General features: G+C 50.4%; 3 protein-coding genes across 10 annotated transcripts in view; 2 read left to right on the forward strand and 1 right to left on the reverse strand.

Moving 5' to 3' along the window:
- LOC118504268 overlaps positions 1 to 10,088 on the forward strand; it is a 110,251-nt gene extending 100,163 nt beyond the window's left edge. For 6 of the 8 annotated variants that reach the window (XM_036038513.1, XM_036038504.1, XM_036038545.1 and 3 more), the window contains 8 exons: positions 709 to 1,113; positions 5,790 to 5,998; positions 6,064 to 6,381; positions 6,468 to 7,023; positions 7,115 to 7,579; positions 8,011 to 8,234; positions 8,312 to 8,476; positions 8,539 to 10,088. In XM_036038513.1, the coding sequence (XP_035894406.1) occupies positions 709 to 1,113; positions 5,790 to 5,998; positions 6,064 to 6,381; positions 6,468 to 7,023; positions 7,115 to 7,579; positions 8,011 to 8,234; positions 8,312 to 8,476; positions 8,539 to 8,823 (2,627 nt within the window). In that variant the 3' untranslated portion in view covers positions 8,824 to 10,088. The remainder of the gene's footprint in view (positions 1 to 708; positions 1,114 to 5,789; positions 5,999 to 6,063; positions 6,382 to 6,467; positions 7,024 to 7,114; positions 7,580 to 8,010; positions 8,235 to 8,311; positions 8,477 to 8,538) is intronic. The other 2 variants (XM_036038524.1, XM_036038535.1) reach the window with 2 other exon arrangements.
- Positions 10,089 to 14,974: 4,886 nt separating this feature from the next.
- On the reverse strand, positions 14,975 to 20,185 carry LOC118504305. Its single transcript, XM_036038610.1, has 4 exons — positions 18,635 to 20,185; positions 16,450 to 16,749; positions 15,899 to 16,362; positions 14,975 to 15,826 (listed from the first exon to the last, which is right to left on the reverse strand). The coding sequence occupies exons 1-4, from the start codon at positions 19,166 to 19,168 to the stop codon at positions 15,370 to 15,372; spliced, it is 1,755 nt and encodes a 584-aa protein (XP_035894503.1). The 5' UTR covers positions 19,169 to 20,185; the 3' UTR covers positions 14,975 to 15,369.
- A 1,710-nt stretch (positions 20,186 to 21,895) lies between these two features.
- On the forward strand, positions 21,896 to 24,167 carry LOC118507042. The gene is made up of 2 exons (XM_036045427.1): positions 21,896 to 24,100; positions 24,147 to 24,167. Exons 1-2 carry the CDS (start codon positions 21,896 to 21,898, stop codon positions 24,165 to 24,167), a joined length of 2,226 nt encoding a protein of 741 aa, XP_035901320.1.
- The last annotated feature ends 224 nt before the right edge of the window (positions 24,168 to 24,391 follow it).

Raw genomic sequence — 24,391 nt, forward strand, 5'->3', positions numbered from 1 at the left:
GTTGCCTTCAGCAACTTTTGCCTGGAACGAATTGTTCCAACCATAGCTGGGCTAAGGCTTTCGAGCGAATTCCAGTCACAATGGAACACGCACCCGAACATGCCACCGGAACTCGCTACGCTCTTGCGCTAGCCAGTTCGTCCATCTTGGAGCTCTTGGAGCAGCCCTGCTTAGTGCCGGCGTATCACTAGCTCGTTTTGAGCAAAACCTCTAAGATTCTCACAACACATGGGTGATCCGGTGCATAAGAAGTGGGACGAGTGGGACGAACCTTGCCGTCTCGCTAGTGCGAACTTTAGCAGGTTGCGAAGTTGTGACGGTAATTTTGCCACCATTTTTCGGTGAATAAATGGGAACCGATTGGTCCTCCCGCACCCAAAAGTTGCTGCCATTTGAGTTGAGCAACAGCGAGACGGCAAAGTTTATCCACACTCGACTGGATTATGCTCGTTTTGGTGCGTGTGTGTGGTGCATATCAAGCATCATTACCATCACGTGACCACCCTTATAAAGCTCGAAGTCAACGATGCACGTCGCCTTCGTGTTCCAGTTTTGCATACTTTCAGGCGCGCTCCCGATAAAAGCATAAGAGTGCACTTGGCTTTAAGTTTTGGGCAGCGCTTACGGGTGCTTTAAGTGAAGCGTGAAGAAAGAACCAGTTCTTATTTGCTCTTGCTGCTCTCTCTCTCTCTCTCTCTCTCTTCCCAGAAGCTGGTGTCAGCGGTCAGCAGCAACCACCGTCGACGGTACAAAATCTTCAACTCAAGTTGCCCCTGCACCGGACAGCGATCGATGCCGGCTGTGATCAGGGGTACGGCAGTGAGCGATCACCGGAAGACGATCTACCACCGCCATTGCTGCTGATGCACGAAACACAGTACATCGAGATACTGGCCTCATCCTCCTCTTCCTCCATCTCTGCCAGCGGTCCACCACCATGTCAGCAGGTTCCTTTGGAGAGTGTTGGTGTGGCGTCGGCCGGTTCAGTGCAGCAAGGTGATCAGCAGCAAGCGACGGCAGGAGTGCAACAGCAGCAGCAGCAGCAACAGTGTTGGGCGCACGGCACCAACACCGGCCAGGTGGTTGTTGGACCATATAGTTTTATTACTAAGGGTAAGAGAGTTCTGCGGCTATTTCTTCTCCTCGAAATACTTGAAACTTAAGCTTCACATGAGTCCTCCTGTAAATACTCGCTCGCTCAGTACATCGAGGAGAGCATACCAATTTATTCTTTATAGCAACTCAGGTGTATCAAGGGTATACTCAGCCCATGCTATCTCTCTACACCTATGTAAAGATGACTGGTCTCATATATATTGCAGGCTAGTCCATATGAGACTTCCAGCTGCTTCAAACAAATAGAGGGATCAATAGTAGAAGTCAGTAGCGACTGTAGTCACTTAAGATAGGTCTGTTTTCAGGACTAATTAAATAGCTATACTATGACTGTCCTACCTATGTACTATACTGAAGATATTGGACAACTTCTTCTTGACTTAATGGCCTTCGAAGTCATACCCGCAATTTCTAGATTACTAGACTCGGTGATGTCATATAGGAGGATATTAAGTCCTTGGTACGATCCTGCCATGTGAAGACAGGTGACTTCAAGCCACCGGACCTCCTCCATTTTAGACAATCACTTATTGAATTTATGCCATGGTTAATCCTGCTAATTCTTGATGCTGACATGAAATCAGTGCCGATTGCATCGATTTGTGTTCTGTCATCCCCATCAGCCCTAAGGCAATTAGGTCACATAAAAAACATCAGATCTTTCAAGAAATGTTGCCGACACCTATTCTGAAGTGTTAAGGACGCAAACTGTTCGAAGTTGTTTCAAGACAGATAGTTTGGGAACAAACCTTGGATTGGGCATGGATTAAGGTGAATCAATCTCTATCTAAGGCCTGAACAAGAATTTCAAGTACTCAAGTAATTTCAAGTAATTTCAAGTAAGAATTTCACCACGATACTTAGATGTTGTATAGCTCAGGCCTCACAGGTTATGAACGGATGTCATCCATGAGGACTTCCAGGTAGTAGGATACTGCGAGGCATGTCGAGTGAGCTTGAGCAAGTGAATCAGCAGTTCGGAAAGAGATCTTGAGGACTTCAGAATATCCTACAGAGATCCCAGTTCAATAGGCCTTCAATAGGCCCTTACTAATAACTGTTGTCTATCGGTTTCCAGCCTAATATTAGACCTGCTACATTTCTGGTTTGCTTGACTTGATTTTACCCCGTATGTACCTGGATATTGGAACTTGCGATCCATACCCGAGAGTCTTGGTCTTGGTGGCTGTTTGGCACCTGCTTTTAAAGCTCAATCACAAAATCTCCGAAAACATTTCTTGTAGTTGTAGGCGAAGTCTTCGTCCTCTTCCGTTTGTAGTTGGATTGGATTGGCAGGACTAACAAGAAAAGTGTGCTCACAAGTACCACCCCGAAACACACACACCATAAAATGGATTGATTCTGTGTGAGAGCCTAAGGGATAGTGTGCAAAGCAAAAAAAACCGTCTCATGCGAAAGAGGAAGACATTTGGAATTGAAATTGAACCGTTTTTCTTTCGGTTTTTCTTTTTTTTTCCTTGTGGCTAGCTGGTTGGATGTCCCCTGCTCTTGTCAGCACTTCAGGGGATGGGAGTGGGGGTGAGAGGGAAAAAGGGAGAAGGGAGGGACACCCCCCCTCCATCAAGAGCACGACGGCGCATCAAGCCCAGATTCAAGCCAAAACAAAAAAGCGGTTTCGCATGCAGAACAGATAGCAATCTGCGTCCGCTGGTCTGTGCCAAGGGTTTTTCGTTTCCTTTTTTTCCCCCCCCCCCCCTAGATTTCGATTGCTCTCTGCAGAAATTCGCCGCTGCGTCTCCGCAGCAGCGGAAAGGAAAAGACCACCAGCAAACCGGGACTTCAATTTCGGGTCCGTCCAAATGAAAGCCGGAAGAAAATGAGATTCACCAACCAGCCGGTGGCAGATGACGGCATGACGCGCTCACGCGTTCCGTGCCGTGTGTAACGGCCGTGGCTGGTGCTGGTCCTTACATATTTTCCGCACACACGGCTTTCCACCACAAGATGATCCGAGATCTGGGGAAGGATGGGTTTCGCTCCGCTGCCGTGCATGTGTAATTCAAACCAATCCAATTTATTCCTATTCCCTATAAACAGTTACATCCACAGTCAGATAAATAAAACAAAAAATTTCCAGCTTTTCCTTCTTTTTCCAATGCGGTGGGGACAAAAACGGAATGGCGAATCCGGTGGCGGCGGATCCTTGTTCGCGATTTCGGTTAGCCGTGATTTATGGTTCGGTGCCGCGCGCGTTGTTACACGCAAAAACTGAAGTCTTCTCCCCTCCTGCCCCACTTCCCCTCTTCATGTCCCCATCCACCCCTGGGGGAGAGAAAAAACAATGCGACCAAAAGAAAAGTGGTTGAATTGCACTTGCTTTTATATCTGCACTTTAGGCCTTACTTACGCTACGAAGTCCAACCAAAAAAAAAAGCCTTGAGCATTGGTCGTGATGTGTTCTTACGTGGTAAGCCTGGCTCCCGGTTGAGCAGAAGCGTCAACAAGTGTTTCGGTGACAGTGGCAAAAGCGCGTCATTAACGAGCAGCAAATGGGTGTGTATCTGTGTGTGTGTGTGTGAAAACCTGTAGCTGCTCTTGGCCGCTTTCGAGAGGCTCCCGCTCCGGGAAATTGGATAGCAGTTGGCACTTTTAATACTTTTAATTGCTGTTTGTCTAGTGACTGTGAGTCTGGATTTAATTTATCGCGCCAAACCTAGCGCACACATGCCGGCACGCACCGGGCCGAAGATCAACAAGAGTCCGCAACCACGGTACGGTAGAATTATAATCGTTGATCCATCGTCGAGCTTCTGTTATTGTATTTAAACGTAACCAAAGCCAACAGCGGCAGTGAAAACCAGTGCTTGTTTGGTTACAGCACTTGGTTGCTCCGGGTCCCGCCAGGCAAGCACATCCCGGTACGTGCTTTTACTGGGTTGGTGCGGCGTAATGCTTTTGCCAGGTACGGACGTGAGCGTGAAGCAGCACTCAGGTGCTCATGTTTTATGAGCACTTTTATTTCGAGCTGGTACCCCGTCGTACACACACACACACACATACAGGTGCGAGTAATTTAGTGCGAGTGTGTTGTATCAAATTTTTAACTTGGATGTTGCTTTGTTGGCGGAGTGGGTCCTCACATTGCTTGGCCGTATGGGACCACTGGTGCCATTTTCTTTTTGTGAAACTTCGAGGATAATGCGTTGTGAAGCTGGCTGGATACTGCTGAAGTTGCTGGATGCCACATTGTATGAATCCTCGCCCTTTCCCCCCCCCCCCCCCCCCCCCCCCCCCCTTCAGAAAGTCATCAAGGGTGCAATGTCGTGTCCGTACGAGACGACCGAATGCGAAAGAGTGCGTCCACACCACCGGTAGGGTTGACCACCGGAAATCGAATTCCAGACCGACACACACACACACACTTCAGGAATACCGGCACGTCCCTTAGCTCCGGAACGGTTCGCAAAGAAAGAAACCCGGACACCCGGTAAGCACCACGCCAGCTGTCAGGACCGGGAAGAAAATGTCACACCGGTTCGTCCGGATGCAAAAATTCTTCGCCTACCGTAACGCACACCTGGCTATTCGGTCAATCATTTTTCATTTCCTGATGTGCTGGGTGAGGCAATTTCGTTTTTGTCTGCTAGCGTTGAAAGAATTTCATTTCGGGTTCTGCTGGCTATCGATTTAAAAGAGAGATATCTGGAAGGTTGGTTTTTGCAGTTCCTAGAAGAGCGATTAAGGATACTGGTGCCTTTGGATTCTTGCACACGAAAAACACATGAGATATTCTGAAGATATTCACAACATCACCAAAAACAAATTCACCAATTACTGCCGTACGTCTCGTAAACTCGTAAAACCTTGAAGAATACCAAACCCACGGACACATCACACAATGCTTCACTTCCATTAAAAAAAACCACGAAGAGGCGAACTTCAGGAACACGAACTTAAAAGAAAAACACGCACTCGACAAACAACAAACAAAATGTGTATAATGCCACTAATATGGACGTCCCGACGAACCGGCAAAATGGCAGAGTGCAAATTAAGACTGCACTAACATCAGCAAACCAGGAAGTCTGCTGGCGGGAAGTTATGGCGAGCTATTATTATTATTATTCTCTCCTGCCTTTTCGTGGCAGCAGGGCGATGGGAGACGGGTCCTGGCAACCGAGCGTGGATGATAATAATGACGACGATTGTGGGATGTCCGTGGGGTGAGGTACGCCGACGTATCGACGAATACTGCTCCTTTTTTTATAGCCGCAGCAGACGTAATGCTGCGACTAGCAGACAGCATAATAGAGTTCCCCCGTTCACTAGTGGCACAACTGCTTATCATAGCATATGTGTGGTTCTTTACGGGAATCGCTCTTATGACGCCATTTTATTCTTTTTTTCGTTTGCTCCGGCGTCCATTATAATGTGTTCCGTGTAGTTGGGCAATAACCGTAGCCATTCTAAGTGACGTTAAGTGATTCTCTCCTCACGGCCAGACGGTTAGCGGCCCGGGCTGGCGCAAGGGAGTAACGCCATTTTTCGCTTTGCGAAACAGGTTCAGGATGGTGTGCCACTTGGAAGTTCAAAGCATACCATTCCAGATAATGAGACCGACATGTGGTCTGCGGAATCGCTGTGCTCAGAATGACTTTACGCGCCCCCTTTTGAACGTCTAGCATCTCACCGTTATGTTCTCCCATCGACAGATTCCATCTTCTTCGTCCAGGTGTCCAAGGGCTCCCGAGGTCTCGGCTTTTCCGTGTCGGGTGGGTCCGATTCGTCCGCACCGTACCCGGGGTTGATCCGCATCAAGCGGCTCTTTCCACACCAGGCGGCGTGGGCGACGGGGATGCTCCAGCCAGGAGACATCCTGCTCGAAGCGAACGGTGTTCCACTGACAGGTCTCACCAACTACGTAAGTACTCCCAACCGCACACTCCATTGCCTGCACCGCTCAGCCCCATCCGATTGGTTCCACAGCTTGCACTGGAAATATTGCGCAAAGCAACGAACATCGTCACGCTCACCGTTTGCCGACCGAAGGACGAACAGTATCGCAAACTATCGCCACCGACCGAACCACCGAGACCACCGCTACGCAATGCACTCTCGTACGACCAGAGTCATGGAGCGAGCTCGGTACCGCAGTCACCGCTTCCAGCCGCCATTCCGTTTCAGCAGCAGCCGCAACAGCCAATCCACCATTTCTTCCCTCCTCCGAACGGCAGGAATCCGCAACTTCAATCAGTGGCGGCGTTCCTACCGCCGCTCGATCCCATACAAACTAACTTCAGTGGAGTAGGTGTCTTCCCCTTCCTGGCTACACTTCTTTTAGAAACCATTAACCGAACCGACCCATCCGGTGCTTTCGTTCTTACGTGCAGGAGTTCGAGATTGTACTGACGAAGCAGCAGGGTTCGCTAGGATTCACCCTGCGCAAAGAGGACGAATCCGTGCTCGGACACTACGTGCGGGCGCTCGTGCGCGAACCGGCCCTGAGCGATGGTCGCATCCGGCCCGGTGACAAGATAGTCGCCGTGAACGATGTGCCAGTCTCGTCCATGACCCACGAGGAGGCTGTGATATTTTTGCGCCAGGCAGCAGACGTCGTCCGGCTACGGCTGTACCGTGACCAGGCCCAGACACCGCTTTCGGCCCATTCCCCGATCGAGCCGAGCATCCGGGGCCGGACGCGGCTGTTTCTACGCCCGGAAGCGATCAATCTGCTGAGCGAGCTCGCCGCCAACCGGTTTCATCGTGCCGCGGCCGGTTCCGGTTCGTCGGTCGGCTCGAGCCACACGAACTCGCCGAGACGGTTGCGTCGGGTCGGTGCCCACGCCCAGGCCGGCTTCGACAATCGTGGCTTCCAGCAACAGCATTCCCACGACACGCTCAATTATTCCGACAGCTGCTCCAATGCGTCCACCATTGTCAGCCAAGGTAACGCCTAACATTGCGCACAACACACCAACGCTGCCCTATAAACACACACACACACACACTCACACGCGTCCATCTTTGCTTGTGACAGCCGTGGACGATCTGGAGGAGGCGTACTACTGCGACGAGGAGATCGATGCCATCGTCGCCAGCGAAGGCAACCAGTCCGGCCGGGACGAACACGAACCGAGACCTCGTCCCACCTTCCTAGATCTCGATGCCGGTGCCCGGTTTCAGCTGGCCAGCGCCGGTACCACCGTACAGCAGCTGAACAATCTCGACCGCAACGCCCTGAACGCTCCGTTACGGTACGGACTGACCGGACCTGGGACGCCCGGGCCCGCCGGTCCCGATCCGGATGGACCGAACTTTGTCAGTTTGCCGTGCGAAACGTTCCTGGTGGCGTGCAAAACCGAACAGGATCTGCAGACGTCCGGCGATCAGACGGAGGCGATCTATGTGCAGCATTTCGCCCACAAGTCACCACTCTACTCGTCGGTCAACGTACCTTCGCGCGTTGGTGCGGCCGAACTGGTGGAAGCAGTCGAACGAGGAGGTAAGTGTGGTTGTGGTGGTGGGTAGAGAGAGGTGGGTAGCTATTTTTAAAGAGGAGAGAGCAGGTGTTAGTTGCTCCTGTGAGAGGTGAGGCCACCGGGAGCTCTTGGAGTCCGAAGTCCTCGTGCGGGCGAAGATCTCCAAGAGTCCGAAGAGATACTTCGTGTGAGTGAAGATCTCCAAAGGTCCGAGGAGCTACATCTTGATGGTGAAGATCTCAGAAAATATTAAGAGCTTCCTCGTGAGGGCGAAGATCTCCAACAACCTACCTCGTGAGGACGTAGACCTCGAAGAGTCCGAAGATTGAGGGCAAAGTTTCGTAGTGAAAACTTCCTCTCTGTTTCTTCATGAGTCTGCTTTTCTCTGTCTCGTCCATGTTGAGCCATTCGGTCGGTGTAGATGACGAGTTTGTTCTGCTTTACACATTAACAGGCAAGAAGAGTTTGATGAAGTGGAAGGGAGCTACACTGTTGGGCGATGAGGAAGAAGCGTCCCAAGAACCACAGGAGCAGCAGGATACGCTGGTAACGCCAGATGCGGACGATTCGAGTCTGGCAGCTACGGCTGGCACAACACTCAGCACCGCAACACCGACGACCGAGCGTGAACTGTTTGATCTGAATGCGAGCTGTGGAACGGACAGTGAAGGAAATCAGGTACTTGACTCTAGACGTGGTCAGTAGCCAAATCCGGTACTCTCACGCTCTCCGATGTCGGTTTCTCTTCGCGACAGATATTCACCGTTGAGCTTAACAAGGGATGGAACAGTCGGCTCGGATTCAGCCTCAAGCAGGACACGGGACCGAACGGTGCGATCCGCACCGTCATCAGCGCCATCTACCGGGACAGTGTTGCAGCACGAGACGGTCGATTGCGTGTGGGCGACGTACTGATCATGGTAAGTGCATCAAACTCTGCTCACCAAACCACCTATCCACTACTGCACCGCGAATTCCACAGGTCAACGAAGAATCGGTCGAAGCTGTACCAACGGCCCAGGTAATCGAGCTGATGCGTATCGTGCGTGGATCAATCTTCATCACGCTGATGCGGCCGACCGGAGTTGGTAGTGCTGGAGGTACCCTCGAACCGACGCCAGAGGAACCGGCTGAGACGTCCGCCACAGGCACGCCGCTTCAGTCGACCGAAGTTGCTGATGCAGATATTAGGGACGGTGGCAGCTCCGGTACTACCGTCACGCAGCAGGAAGAACCTAGTGACGGACAGTCTGCAGAACGTCTGTAGACGGGAGCGAGTGATGGTTTCTTGGATGCAGTTGAGGTTACAGGTGCGTGTTACATATGAGAGCCCCCTCAGAGTGGGGGTTTCTATTTATACTCTTACGTTTGCAGCGTAACAGGTGATTTTAGAGTGTCATAGGCGAAGACAGAGGCACCACAGCAGGTGTGATGGTGTGAGGATACTAGACTAGGAGAGGAATAGATGTATGTAAGGGTTATTCATTCCGTACCGGAAGCCATAAGCTTCATTTCCAAAGAAAAAATGCCAGAGATTGAGAGAGAGAGAGAAATAGGTTGAAGCAGAGGACAAAGCTTCATACAGTACGAGAATAGTTTGATGAGGATATAATTGACAAGTCCAGCCCGAGATATTGATCTGTTCAGGCATATAATTGAATCTGTCCATCTCAATAGCTCCGGAGACTATTCGACTCGCCTTGTCTAGACATCTTACAGCTAACAACTTCCGACAAAATTCCACAACCCCTTTGCAAGCGTCAATTATATGGCTGCACGCATCATTATAACTCCAAGAACTTATCAACTACATCCTCCGCAAACACCTGGAAAACAATTCTAGGCAAATTTAATTGAATGTCTCGAACCACGAAGCCCCACGGGGATTGAGCAGCGATAGTTCCATTTAAAAGCAACTTATAGTAAAACAACAAAGGAAGCAAAACAAAAACACGATGCTCTAATTAGCATTCGTCTCCAAGATGACTGTAATCAAATATAATCAGAGCTCTAGTAATTTTAAATACCACCCGCCCAGCAACCCTGACCAGTTCCCAGTTCCTTCCCCACGATTCCTGTGTGTCCAAGTGTCTGTTTTACAGTTCTCTACGGATATGGAGAACGAGAATAGATAAAATAGACGATAGAGAGAGAGAGAGAGAGAGAGAGAGAGAGAGAACGAGAAAGAGTTAAAGAAAGTTGTTAATGTCTTTTAAATCCACTCCACACCATCGTCAACTAAAGGACTCATTTTCCCTCACCAACCATTTCCCCGTTTCCAGAGCCCCATCATCCACTCACACGATCGTTGGAGTATTTTAAATGTTGTTAGGTGTAGCCAATGCGCAAACTAGAACAAACGGGCAGAAGAGAATACCAGGATAATCGAAATTCAAGAATCTGGTGCCAGCTGTGGCAATGATGACGGTGTTGGTGAATGTTTCGAACAGCGACGACAAAATTTCCGGCGTCAAGGCAACTGACAGCGCGTGGCGTCGAAGTCTAAATAAAGGTCATGTTTGTACTTTGAAATGGTGAGTCGTTAGTTTCGTTCTGCCCGATTCTTGTCCCGCATAATCCCTTTGGAATGTTGGAGATTTGGATGATGTTCATTAATTGCTCAGAGTTGTGCACGGCCATTAGACCATGGTTAGATGTCAGAACCAAGTTTCAGGATTTTTTTTCGCCGGAAACTCGGTCCAGACCAGCATCCAATCTCCGACAGGTTAAACTTCACCGAATACAGCCTTTGGGCTCGCTCAAACTTCCTGGTGAAGTATGAGTCCAATATCCTCATCACGCCTCTCAACCATCATCAGGATATCTACACCACCTAGTACATCTCAGAAAGCTCGTGGTGTCTCTTGGAGATTCCTGACGTTTCGACCACATCTCCTACAGATGAGCGCTTGCACAAATATCTGAACCAGTGTCTTAGCCCTCAGAGACCCTGGTCTACATCCCGAATCCTAAGGTAATCCTCCTCACTGTACTTCAGAATCGCAATACGGACTAATCTAGTTTTAGACCAGTCAGAATAGTTTTGAAAGTCCCAATCTGGCCCACTCATCTAGCTTTGCTGGCCAACACCTACTGTAGACCTATCCTATGTCAGAATCTCCGTTTATCGCGTTTCCTCGTAACTCATCTTACAGTATTAATATCTTTTGTTTGCCTTTTCGCCCAAGAACATTATTTGCTGCCTCTGTGGATAATTAAATGTGTCAGCAGCGAACGCGATAGTGTTGGGGCCAGCATCCGAACGTCCGCAGCAGAACGATCCAGGGAGAATGTAGGAGCCGGATTTCTAAAGTGTCACTTTCACTGTGTGAGAGGCTCAGAACACAAGCACCAACCAAAAAAAAAAGAATCCAGACTGCTCACTTCTGGATTTCTCCGGCAGATAAGGTGACGTGCGAGCATGATAAATGTTGCGCGTCTCCGCAAGCTAAATCCCGGACCCACACAATGGCCCCGCGTTCCCCCCGGAGAAGGAAGGAAATGCGAAAATAATTTGCTAGACAGCCGGCCGTTTTTGTTCTTGCTTCTTCATTCTTTCAGCAAGAGGATGAAAGTTTGGTGCTTTTTGGGCTGATGGTGATCAGGGCAACTGTCATCAACATCAGCTTATCGCGCCGGGTGGAACACCGCGCGCCCACTCCACCGGTGGGCCAAAAACTCCGAAAAGGGGTTTGCCTGTTTCTTCTCGCATGGAGTGACGTTCCACGTTCCACGGAGGACATTGGTTGGCGCGTAGCGTGCGTAGAATGTGATACAGGAAATGACAACCTTGAACGCACACTAATCAGGCTCCGGCGGCACTGCCTGCCGGATAAAGGCAAATGAGTGCGGGATGGATATCTGATACAACACAATCGTTCCTCCTCCTTCCCTGCACCAACTTTAATATCGGTTAAGTGAATGGTGGTACAAAATGGCGGAAAAGGATTACTCTAAATGCAAAGCGCGAACACACACACACGCGTGAAACATACAGTGTTGCAAGTGTTAGCGATTCCGTACACATCCGGACAGCACACGCCATACTGGGGTGGTGGTGTATCGGAATGTATCTTCGCTTAAAGGGAGCGTCCATAAATTACTGACCAACAGTAGAGACATTCTTGAGTCAAGTAATACGCAGTCAGGAATTCTTCATCGCATCGCATCCTTAATCCGATTCTCAGGGTCCAAACCATCACCAATGTCCTACAGAAGATGTCCCCAATGCCAAGATAAAAATGGCGTCCAAGATATTCAGTTATCTTCCAGAGCGAAGTTAAACGTCAAACTGGAGGGTCCCTTCCGATGCCTCAGTCATGCAAAAGATTAAGGCTCTCAACAGCCTACCAGTCCTGGAGCAAGTGATGTGGATCTGCCGCAGAAATGAGGATACCGCCGAAATCTGAAGCACCTGGAAAAGAGTATTCGGAACGGGATCTTCTAGACTCGACTTTCAGAAGTGGCAGAGCTCGGAAGATAGCATATTCTAGTCAGCAGTTCTGACAGATGACTTCATGACTTTGCCATTGTCATGATGGCTGATGTAGTGATGTTCTCCTCTGCTTTCTACGTCTGGTCCTTCGGTGAGAGAGTCTCCCTCCGCGTTCTGGAATATAGCTGAAGAACTAGGGAGATCCCTCCAACTGAGATAGTTGCTGTAGACATTCCAGACAATCAATTCTCCTTGGGCATAACAACTTCAACATGTCTCAGTCGGCCATCTCTGGTCTCCAGGACTTGGAGTTTGACAGAAAGTCCCCAAATTTGCGCGTCATATAACTTATGGACGACCCCTCCATGTGTTGTTCGTTCCAAGTTGCTGCTTTAGCCACCAACCAGCAAACACCAAACATAATGCCCTAAAAAAACAACACCAAACACACACAAAACAACGAAACGAAAAAAACACATGCCGAAACAACGAAACTAGTTAATTATGCAAGAAGGCGAGTCGGTCGGTAACTGCCGGAACCATGGCAAAATGGAGCGCTTACCGCAGCATCCTTAGGTTCCGGAACGGAACGCCGAACGGAAGACGGTGAAGCTAAAGGTACACGAATACTCACTTTCAAAACAAAAAAAAGAGGACTCACACACACGGACAAGCATACAATTCAGCGAATGAAATCATGGAGGACCGCGCGTCGTTTCGTGAAGTTATCAAAGCTGTACAAATATGGCGGAAGCTATTCTTTTCACTTGTATGCATCCTTCCATCGGGCGACCCGCAGCTTTTGCGCGTGTTTTCTACTATCCATTGTGCGCTTTTCCGGTGTCCGAGATTACCGGAACCGGACCCGATTGGTGAAATGCTGCTAATGCGGCCTATCGGCATTCTACCCCGACGTAGCCACAAAATCCTGGTGGATGCCGGTGGAATGCAGGCACTAGCTTCCGAACTATCAGGCTTTCGGCTCACACACACACACACAAGTACCACTGTTGCTAATTTAACTGCAAACCACAAATCAATTCCACCGTTTCCACGACGGCAGAAGCATCGTAGGTAGAGTCGCATAAACCAATTTTAGCCTCGTTCAGCCATACGGTTGACGGCACACTTGACACGGCTCGACTCGGACCAGCACTTCAGCACTGTAGGAGCAGTACTGTCAAACTCCTTTTCTAGAATCTTTCTAGACCATCGGAATCATGACGAGGCCGCCAGAAAAAGGCTGGGACATTCAATTGGCAGAACCTACGAGAATTCCTGTAACAAGCCGGCACACTCCCGGGGTATCGAATCCTGTCCGATGCAGATTCCCCATTATTATCTAAATAAAATCTTCACCAGCCGCATGTTTGACATGTCTGCTGCGGAGGATATAAAATAAAACCACTCAATATACCGAAAACCGGACCCCGTAAAACACCGAGCGCGGGTATCTGTGTGTGTCTGTCCGAATCGCTGATAGTGGAGCCAATACGCGCACCCGCCCCTAAAGGTAGGCAAAGCGCAATGCATCACTGCAAGTCGTTGAGGGGATTTTGCTGTTTTTGTTTACCCCTTGTTTTCCACGGAAACGCACCGCAACCTACGCTGTTTGTTGGCAAAATAATGCACGGGACGACACTACCACCTTCCCTTCGCCTTCCTTCTTCTATCTGTACAACATTTGCTGAAAGCCCCAATTAGTTAGCGATTATTGAGTTTAATTAAATCTATTGTTTTTCACGCGCCCCGTTCGTAATTAGCAACCGGGCCCTAGACAGTAAATCGCATTTCTGTTGCTGGCACACACACACAGACGCACACCCGGGAAAGGCAGGAAAAGGGAAAATGATTTAAAACTTCACCACGGTCGCCATCGTCCGGGAAATGGCTGGGAAAGTGTAGCGCCGAATCGAGGAAAACATATAACCCACCCCAGCAGAATACGTCTACCGGCTGCCGTGCGTGCGTGGAACACATCTGTGGTGTGTGGTGGGACGCTTTGGTTCCTCCCTAGCATCCACCCACCCACCCCATGCCGGTACGCACCTGTTGAAAGTGATGAGCAAACGGTTGGGCCGTGATGTACCGGCGCGGCCGCAGCATATGCAGAGATTCTGCTACTGTACCCGTCGACGCAGTACCGCCCCCCACCCCGGCCATATCTCGCGGTGGTGGAAAGTGCAAAAATGTGGAAGCGAAATTAGTATTTACGATTCGCCGCACGGGCTTTATGCTTAATTCGGACTGTACCGGTGTGCGTACCGCCGCTTCGTAGGGCATCTTCCCTCCCGAGTTTTGTTCACATCCGTGTAGAATCATGTCCGTACCGCTATCTTTTAACGCAACTAACTTTCGCGCTGTTAGCAGCAGCACCGGGCGATAATGTATGATGCCGAGAGTGCCGGCATATGAGGCCTGCTGACCCCCGAAAATACAAAAAAAAAGACGGGTTAACGCGAGAGCGCATCGGTCGAAATGAAAATTAATGTCAGAAAAAGGGGAGTAGGAAAGCTTCTTTAGCCGTCCGTAACAGTGGTGCTTTTCCATTTCCCGGGCTCGACCTTATCAGTTGCAGCTGGTTGAAGCGAACCGGGCCGGACAGTTCCGGGAAGAAACAAAACAGGGATTGAACCGTGGCGTGGCAGAATGATATTCACGCATCAAAGATGATACACTCGGCGTGTGTTTTGTGGCGTGTGCCGGTGTGTTGCTTAATTAGCATAAATTTAATCTCTCCCTTCATTGCACACCAAGTGCTAGCAACAGGTACGGTCAATCAAAACCATCATGCCTTCTTGCCGGGCTGTTCATCATGAGCGCCGACACACACACACACACACAGAACCATGGCCAGTATCAATCTCACATTACGAATAGGGAATAGATTCTAGTTCCAAACTTCTTCCTATCATTCTGTTTCAGCGGCTTCTAGCTTTCGGTCGCGTATCATGTCCCTAGGCGCTCCTGGACTGTTTCAAAATATTTAATAAAAAAACACACATTTATTCACTAACTCCGTTTTGTTTGCATTGTTTGGCATGAAACAAAGAAGAACGGAGAGAAGAAAAAAAAACAAACCCCAACGTTTCCGCACTTAAATCAAAGAGAATGTGAACGCCTTAAGCACACTTTGCCAAGTATTAAGAACGAAAATGTACACGTAGGGAGAGGGGGTGGGGGTTGATCTCCACGGAGGGCTTTACCTACACTTAAGCTTAAAAACAAATACTGTTCGTTACTGGAGCTTTCAATTCCCGATTGCATCCGCCACGCGGCGGCTAGTTTATCTGGCAGCTAGTTGTACAGTAGCACCACCACCATCGTCCCACGCAGAGCTGCAGCACTGTTCGGTAACGCTGATCGGAAGTAACGCCATCAAGCCATCGGCCCCTTGTCCTCCTCGTCCGAAAGCATCGTCGTCAGGGTGGTTTCCTCCACGGAAAGCATTGTCGTATCGGTGTGACCTCCGGCTGCTTCCTGTTTGCTGCCACTACTAAGCAGACTAGTATCTGGCAGCTGTGCGTGTGGTTGGGTAGGGGCGACTGTCACCAGCAGCGGTTGGGTCGCGCCATCCGGTGCACTACTGTTGGGGGACGGTTGCACGCATCCGATGGGATTGTTAGTTGCCGTAATCGCACCGTCAACCATCCGGTCGCCGCCCGATTCGCCGCCATGCTTGGAACGGTTGGTGGGCCGATCCGATCGCCGCATACACTCGATGCTGTAGATGACTAGGAAGGTGGTTGCCAGCAGACAACCGGCAAGATTTAGAACCGTCGAGACAATCATCACGTAATACCAGATGCTGTGCACTTCGTTGCAGTTAAAGTCACTAGGAAGCAGGACAGAAGTAAAATGTGATTACCGGGTGCTTGCAACAGCCGAACGCGACCGAAACACCTACCGATACTCGAGCCGTATTACACCCTCGGGTGCATGGGAACCATCGCCGCTGAGGATGCCGGCAAGCGGTAACGTATCGTTCAGCCCAACTTCATCCGCGGCGTTCGTTGCGTTGGCGCCCACCGTCGCAACCGTTGCCCGTACCGCGCGCGTATCGATCGTACAGACGCAGGTGGATGTGTTGACGTTGAACGTAAACTGTGGCTCGCACCGTAAACCATCCGCGGACAGATTGGTCGCGTGTATCAGCGCATAGATGAACGCCAGCATGGTAAAGAAGATGGTCAGCAGCAGCACGATCAGTGCGTTGACACGCAAAAAGTGAAAACAATTTTCGCGCCACGGTGATTGCGGCTGGTGCAGCAGTCGGGATACGTTCTGGGCGGTGGTGCCTGCCTTGCCCGTACCGGTTCGGGCCCGCTTAAACTGGAACAGCACCAGAAAGAGAACGCCGCAGACGATGAGCTGTTGTGGGATGGAAGCAGGAAAGAAAACAAGGCATTTGATAGGATGCGCAACGCAATCTTCTTCGCGACCCGCGACGCTGCTTACAATCAATCCCGACCAGTACGGATTATCCTTGGTGTTGGTGGACGGTGACCACACCATGATGGCGAGCCCGATCACGTTCAGCACCAGCCCGATTAACACCTGCAGTTGCATCACCGTTCGGCAAAGGCGCAGGTGCCGCAGGTTGAGCGAATTGCCCGGCGGATATCGGACCGGAACCGTTTTGTTCACCACCAGCATCCGGCTGTGCCGCAGGCTGCTGCGCGTTGGTTTGTGTCGACCGATGAGCGTACTGGCGTTTTTGGTAAAGTTTTGCGGCACGGTCGTCGTCATGTACACGGCCTAGAAAGAGACAAAAGCATAGCATTACGGATTCAAGCTCTCCTTTCTTTGGCACTAGCATTAACAGGCTTCCCGAGGAAGGTGTCAAGGGAAGGGATTCGATTCCAGGGTCTGTCGGGTGAAAACGCTTATCGATCACCGTATCAATTCTGTCTGGGAACCTCGAACAAGCCCTGGAGAGGTGCTTAAAACTGTTTTAATTTAGACATTAGTAGGTGTTTTGGGGGAGATCCGGTAGTCGAGGCAGTCTTCATACGATAGGTCCCGGGGTTTAAATCCCATCCGGACCGTTCCTCCCATACGGCCCTACCATTCGCATTGGCTACCTTTGTTATCCAAGGCTTGACTAGTGTGACTTAACAACTCCACGTAATCATCTGAAGTCAACCTGACGCCCTCTATGAATGCCCCCGGGCAAATGACTAGTTTACGACTGATAATGTTTACAGCATCAGGGAGCATAGGGCAGCAGTCATAACATCGCTATTTTGAGGGCTAGCACGAATTGTAATAAAAATGATCACCATCTTTATCTTCTGCCATGATTCAGTTGAGTTCCAGTCATCCATTTTTACTGACCTTCTAATTGCGTAGTTGAATAGCCTGTCCACAACACGAGATATGACTTCGAACAGCTAATAGTTGCGTTTCGAAATAAAAGACGCTGCTTTTGAATCATTTCAATATCGCCGTGACATGTTCGAACGTGCAGGCGCCGCTCGCTCGCTCACCGTCGATTTATGACGAACTACAGGCAGACGAAGCTTGGCATTACAAAAGAAAAAAATCTACGCAGCAGCAGCTCGACCGGTGTTAATGAATCGCTTGAAAGAGTAAAATAAGCCTCATGCACAGAATTAGCCCCTGCGCATCGGATTTGGCTAGCTGCCGAACCGTTCGGAAAGTATTTAGGCTCGAGGCCACCCTCCTCGGTTGCCCTTGTTTTCTCACACCCACCCACCAAACGAATGAAAGCCGAAAACATTCTATACCATGGGCAAAAAAATACAAACGCAATTAACAACGCGAGAACGTTGCTTCACCATCCGAAAACAATTGTTTTGAATTAGTTCAACAAGAACTGCCACCGTTTAGCGATAAGACTATCGGTTTTAAACTTGTGAGGGGTGGGGTGCTGGAGGAGTTTTAGGGAGGGGTTGGGAGGAGGGGGTTGGCTGCAGCAAAATAAAAGCCCTTTTTCCATGCTTCTACATTCGGAAATTGTTCGTATGTGACTCACCCGCACACATGTGACTGACGGACGGTGACAAATTCCAGCGAAAAACGATCACGCCGCAATGTCAGCAAAAGGGGGGAGGGGGGGGGGGGGGGGGCAAAATAGCATGAATATGAGATCATGCCTGTAGAACCCTTGCGCCCATAAAAACATCGACAGGGCATGGAAATGGGAGAGGGAGACGGCCAAAGGAAGGCATGAAGTAACGCGGCAACCCGAACCGCGAATGCCGTTTTTACGGTGAAATTCTTCACGGTTCAGTGCCGCGGACACATGGGGGGGCGCGCGCAAACAAACAACCCGCCCGCAAGAAACAAAATAAAACACACGCCGGAACCGATCGTGAAAACAATGAACCGGCCCAAGGGCGCGTGAGCATATTGTGGCGTTTTTCCTTCCTGCCCTGGTGGGGAAAACGGAATTACCATTGAGCGAGCCGCGCGTGCTCGGCTTAACCCGGCCAAAGGGGTCCAATAATTGCTCCATTGTGTTCGTAAGCCGTATGTGCGTTGAAGAGGGTTTAGGCCATGGACTTTAGGGATAGGATGGAAAATTCGGTTTCTGTCAGCCACCGGTATTCCCAAATCCCATCCGGATACCATCGATAACGCTACGGGTAAATTAGAAAGGGCCGCAATACAAACTCACCTCCGACGGGCCACTGGTATCGGGCAGCTTGATGGTGATGGTTTTGATCGTGGAGTTGGGACGCGAGCAGCGGGGCGTGCTGGTGGTCGCTTCGCTTCCCATTTCCCCGACGCTGGACGGTGACACCGATGGGGAACGCATCGGTGCAGTCGACGCACCGCTGGACGTTGGCGACGCAGCGGATATACCACCGGCGCTCCCATTATTGTCGTACCCTCGGAGCGGAGTACTGGTTAGGGAGGTGGTGTTGGTGGTGGCATTGGGGGCGGGAGCGGCCGACTGGACCTCGTCCAGGGTAAGCGGACCAGCAGCCGGCGACGGGGCTGCCACGCTCAGCCCAAAAAAGTCCGACTTGGCGGTGCTGTGAACCGACCGGCGATCGGGAATGTTTTCATCGAACCGGAACTGTATGTCCGGATACTGGATCGTTCGGCCACCGGACGACGAGGTCGACAGGTTGTCGTAGAAGCTGAGGGGCCGTTCGCCGGTCGGGGCGGCCGGCGTGAGATGGGACTGGGCCGCCGAAGACGTCATGATGTTCGGCGTCCAAGCGGTCAGCGCGCACGAAGAACTGTTCTTGTTGTACAAATGGCGCTCTTTTTTGTTCGAGAATGGAAGATGGAAGCAATGTGTGCCACCAGCAAAGCAGAAACAGTAGAAGAAAATGGATGGAGCCTTTTTTTTATCGTACGCTGGTGGATGATGACCTTCGGAGGCTGATGACCATCATCATCAGTAGCATCTCGCGAAAGGTACGAGAGAAGAACGCGCGACTGCCGTTAAGGTGGTGTGGTGGAAGAGGTATAACCCGACACACACACACACGCACACACATAGAGACACGTGGCTTTTGGGCAGCGTTCTGCAACGGTTGATTGAAGGTATTTTTTTTCTTTTCTTTTCTTTCGGGGTGAGAAGTTCTGAGCGAGATACCGGTTTTTTCTTGCGGTTTTCTTCTCATTCGGCGGGCGCTCGGCTCGCTTTTGACGCACGGCGATCGAACACGACTCAACCTGTGCACGGGGCAGGATATTATTTGTTTGTAACTTCTCTCTCCAAACGGCACTGTGTTTTTATGTTCGGTTTCTGTTCCCTTTTTTTCGTTTAATTTAAAACAATTCCTTCACACTGTGCACACACGCACGCACACGCCGCAAGGTGCCGCCGACTACTTTCACTCGACGGCGGACATTACTCGAAAGCGGACATTTCTCCAAACGATAGCCCCACCGTGGCTCCTGCCCCGTCTCACACACCTGCACTCTTTAAGTTTGTATACACACGCACACACGGGCACGCACACTTTCGAGCCGCAACGCTGCGAACGCGTGCGGTTTGCGCCTGGCTTGCCGTACTGCTGCTGCTGCTTTACTTGCTGGCGGCGATACGAAAATCCGCATCAACTATTAGACACGCTTTTTCCTACTAATCACTTCCCGACCCGACGGTTTGGCGGAAACAACTCTGTATGCACACCCGCAGAAGGAAAACATCAGAATGTGGTGCCAGTGAAGGAAGATGCATTTGCGGCCTCCGGTAAACGATCACCGTTGAAAGAGAACGAGCGAGCGCGATCGTGCAAACAGAGTCTATCGCTTGCTCGCTCTTTCCTTCCCTGTTTCGCATGAACGTTTGCCCGATCTGCGTCTCTCACTCTCGCTCTCGCGTTAAGAGAAATAAAGCTACACCAGGGGTGCGCAACCCGATCGAGATTGGTTTGTGCATAATTTACACCTTAAAGATTTTTTTTTGTTCTTTCAAATTATGCGTCATCTTCTTCGTAACGTCTATTTAATGGGGTTGGATTTCTTTCTTTTTCTCCTTTAAACTAAAAACGCATAAATCGATTCACTGCGCTAAGGGCAAATTAATCATCCCTGGCTGTAGCGTCAAACACAGCAATTACACATAGCACCAGCCCCCAGTACGTACACCACCTTTATATTAGCATTTTAGATCCCCCCTCCCCCCCCAAAAAAAAAACGTTCCACTTCCGGCTATCTTCTGGCCAGCATATAGAAATGAGCTCAAATTTCATCAACTCAACTAGACACGAGCGAAGATGGGGGCTTAATAGACAACCCACCCACGAATGAGAGGACAAAACAGTCTGCCGCCGTTACAGAGAAACCAGACTTCGTAGTAGCAACATTAAATTCTAACCTGTGAACGAAACCCGTTTGATCTTCAAACGCATCATAATATGCATCTACCGAGGAGGGGGCACATCTGCCCCTAGACGCAACATAGAAGATGGTGTAGTTGCTCTAAATTTAAATCCAACTACAGCCGTCATGTTGCGCGCGACGCATAATGCACATATGATTATTGCTTCCGGCATTTTCTCGTCGGGCTTTGGAGGGTTTTGGTGCAAAAATCTACCAGTTTCTTTTCTTTTCGTTCTAGCAGAAATTCCATGGAAAAGTAATGCTATTCGATGCCGGGCCCGGGGGGGCGGAAGATATAATACGGCGATTTTAAATTCCATCATGTTGAAGCTGCTGGTTGAAATCGATATTAGCCGTTTCGCTGAAATCGGATATCGGTTGCCGATCAGAACCAGTTACACGGTTAAATTCATCTGTGAACATGTGTGTTAGGAAAGATAGGATGACAGTAGAGTGACGGATGACAGTAGGATAACGGATGACAGTAGGATACCGGATGACCGAAATGTCAGCTGTAACGGTCAGGGAAAAAAGGAAGAAGAAGGGGGTGCGTCAACCAGTAGCCTGGGAAAGGACAAGGAAGTGACACCGTTTTAAAGTTTTTCTTCCTTCAATGGAAAATATAATACTGTGGAAAATATAAAACTAAAACTACACTTCACTGCGTCTGCTACTCAACCGGAATCGTGGTAACACTAAAAGCCTTTAAAACGGTTCAAAGATGGAAATGGATGGAAAGGATTGCTGCCAGGTATGCAGCGATTCCGTGGCGGACAAATTGTATGTGGCCTGTGACGCTTGCAACACATGGTGGCACTTCTCGTGTGTCGGGATAACAGAATCACAGGAGACGATGAATAAGAGGAAGTGGTTTTGCGTCGCTTGTACGGGTGGCACTGGAGCGGTAAAGCGGACGCCGACCAGGCACATGGAGCCACAAAAGGACGCCGAAAACCGTAACCTCAAAACGGTTGAGGTTAGGAAGCAACTCACGGAAGGCCCTCGTCCACGGCACACGAGCGACAGCGTGGCGGCAACACATAACCTCACTCTTGCTGACGATAGGGATAGTTTGGCTAACCGGCTTGCCATAATGAAACGCCGGCAAGAGGCGGAGAGGAAACGGGTGGAGCTAGAACTACAGCTGAAATTCGTGAAGGAGGAAGAGGACTTGCTAGCCGAGGAGTTGGGGATAAAAGACAATCCGGAAACATCAACTTTGTTACCCTCCCATGCGGCGGATAATATGGTGCAGCACTCACAGCGGAAGGAGCGTGAACAAATCCAGCGTGAAGGCGCGTATCGTGGTACACCTACCGAATTGCCCGTGTTTGCCGGTGACCCGGCGGACTGGCCGCTATTCATAACGTTTTACGAACACACCACGGAAAAGTGCGGTCTTTCCAATTGGGAAAACATGCTACGACTGCAGAAGGCGCTGAAGGGTCCCGCGCTAGAAGCAGTGCGAAGCAGGTTGCTGTTGCCGGAGGTGGTGCCGCAAGTGATAGCGACGCTACGATCACGGTATGGGCGATCAACACATCTCATCTCGGCGTTGATCGATAAGGTGCATAGAACCCCTGCACCGTGTTTGGAGAAGCCGGAAACTGTGGTTGCTTTCGGCGAGGCAGTGCAAAGCATGGTGGACCACATGAAGGCTGCTGGACGACAGGCGCACCTGACCAACCCGCTGCTACTGAAGGAGATCGTGGAGAAGCTGCCGATAAGTGAGCAGTACAATTGGACGCGGTTTGTAAGCCACATCGAGGAGCCGGATCTTCTGATGTTCCGGGAGTATATGGCCGAGTTGCAGAGCACCGCGGAAGTGTTAAGCAGCCGGGAGTCACCATCGTTGAAACAAGCGGAGCGCAAGAAACCCAGCACGAGAGGCTACGTGCACACGCACGTGGAGACGCAGGGAGCGACGCCATCCGGAACGAATCACTTTAAGGTAGGAAAATCTTGTCTAATTTGCAACAACAGAGGACACGAGGTGGATAAGTGTTTCGTGTTTGGTGCGATGGCGGTGAAGGAGCGCTGGATGAAGGCGCGTGCACTTTCCTTATGCTTCGGCTGTCTGGGGAAGCACAATTGGCGGACGTGCCACAACAGACCAGTATGCGGCAGGGAGGGGTGTACGTACCGGCATCATGCGTTGTTACACGGCGCAGATGAGGAGCGTGGGGTCAGTAACGGGACCAGTGCTTCGGTATCGGTTCGAGATGGCGGAACCAACGGAGGGGCTGTAGCGGAAAGTAATCACCACCAGTACGCGTTATCTTCTTCGAATACGCTCTTTCGCATTGTACCCATCACTGTGTATGGCCCGACGTCAACGGTGACAACGTTCGCCTTTTTAGATGAAGGTTCGTCCATGACGTTAGTGGACGAGGATTTAGCGGAAGAATTGGGTGTCGAAGGGGAGGTGGAACCTCTCTGCATCCGTTGGACCGGAGACACTACCAGGGTTGAGGCTGGTTCCAGGCGCGTAAATTTCAAGGTGGGACCCGTCGGTTCCGGAAAGAGTTTCGCGATCAACTCGGTACGGACGGTTCCTAAGCTGAATCTACCTCGTCAATCCTTCGTACCGGACGAAGGAAGGTGGAAACATCTAAAACGCCTACCGGTAAGGGAATATCATGATGCGGAACCCAAGGTGCTAATCGGGTTGGACAACCTGCGATTGATGGTCCCTCTCCGGACAATAGAAGGAGCGGCTGGTGACCCCATCGCGGTAAAGACGCGCTTAGGTTGGTGCATTTATGGGAAGCCGATGAAGGTGGAATGTGAACGGTTGTTGCACATTTGCGAATGCAACAACCAGGCAGAGATTCTCGAAACGATGCGCAAGTTCTATGACTTAGAACAGGTGGGAGTTGTTCGCGTTGTCGAATTAGATCCGGATGTACGACGTGCGCAACACCTTTTGGAAACAACTACCGTTCGTATCGGCAAGCGTTTTGAATCGGGTCTCTTGTGGAAGGCGGACGATATACAGCTTCCTTCTAGTATCGGTATGGCAAGTCGCAGGTTTGATTGCCTGGAGAAAAGGATGGAACGAGATGGGCAGCTCAAGCTGCAAGTACGCCGCCAGATTCACGATCTTTTGGAAAAGCAATACATACACAAGGCTACGGCGCAAGAACTGGCGGAGGCTGACCCGAAACGTATTTGGTACTTGCCAATAGGATTGGTGACGAACCCAAACAAACCGGGAAAGGTTCGTTTGATTTGGGATGCGGCGGCTAAGGCACAGGGTATTTCGCTGAACGACGTGCTGCTCAAGGGACCGGATGAGGTTATGTCTCTACCTGGCGTACTTTTCCGCTTTCGTCTGTATGCAGTGGCGACGTGTGCAGACGTGAAGGAAATGTTTTTGCAAATTAGGATGCGAAAAGCAGACAAGCATGCACAACGCTTCTTATGGCGGGATGATCCTGCACACGAGTTGGAAACCTACATCGTGGACGTCGTGACGTTTGGGTCTACGTGTTCACCGGCTACAGCACAGTACGTCAAAAATCGAAACGCAAAGGAGCACATCGAACAATTTCCACGAGCGGTAGAGGGCATCCTTGAGAGTACCTAC

This window comes from Anopheles stephensi, chromosome X (assembly GCF_013141755.1).
Source record: "Anopheles stephensi strain Indian chromosome X, UCI_ANSTEP_V1.0, whole genome shotgun sequence".
Classification (NCBI taxonomy): Eukaryota; Metazoa; Arthropoda; class Insecta; order Diptera; family Culicidae; genus Anopheles; species Anopheles stephensi.

What these genes read in the sequence shown, in the direction of transcription:
- LOC118504305 (XM_036038610.1), bottom strand. Translation starts at nt 19,168, where the DNA reads ATGACGTCTTCGGCGGCCCAGTCCCATCTCACGCCGGCCGCCCCGACC. An exon ending in ATACCAGTGGCCCGTCGGAG is followed by an intron (nt 16,750 to 18,634) that starts GTGAGTTTGTAT and finishes GTCTCTTTCTAG; the next exon opens with GCCGTGTACATGACGACGAC. An exon ending in GTAATACGGCTCGAGTATCG is followed by an intron (nt 15,827 to 15,898) that starts GTAGGTGTTTCG and finishes CCTGCTTCCTAG; the next exon opens with TGACTTTAACTGCAACGAAG.
- LOC118507042 (XM_036045427.1), top strand. Translation starts at nt 21,896, where the DNA reads ATGAAACGCCGGCAAGAGGCGGAGAGGAAACGGGTGGAGCTAGAACTA. An exon ending in TGCTCAAGGGACCGGATGAG is followed by an intron (nt 24,101 to 24,146) that starts GTTATGTCTCTA and finishes GTCTGTATGCAG; the next exon opens with TGGCGACGTGTGCAGACGTG.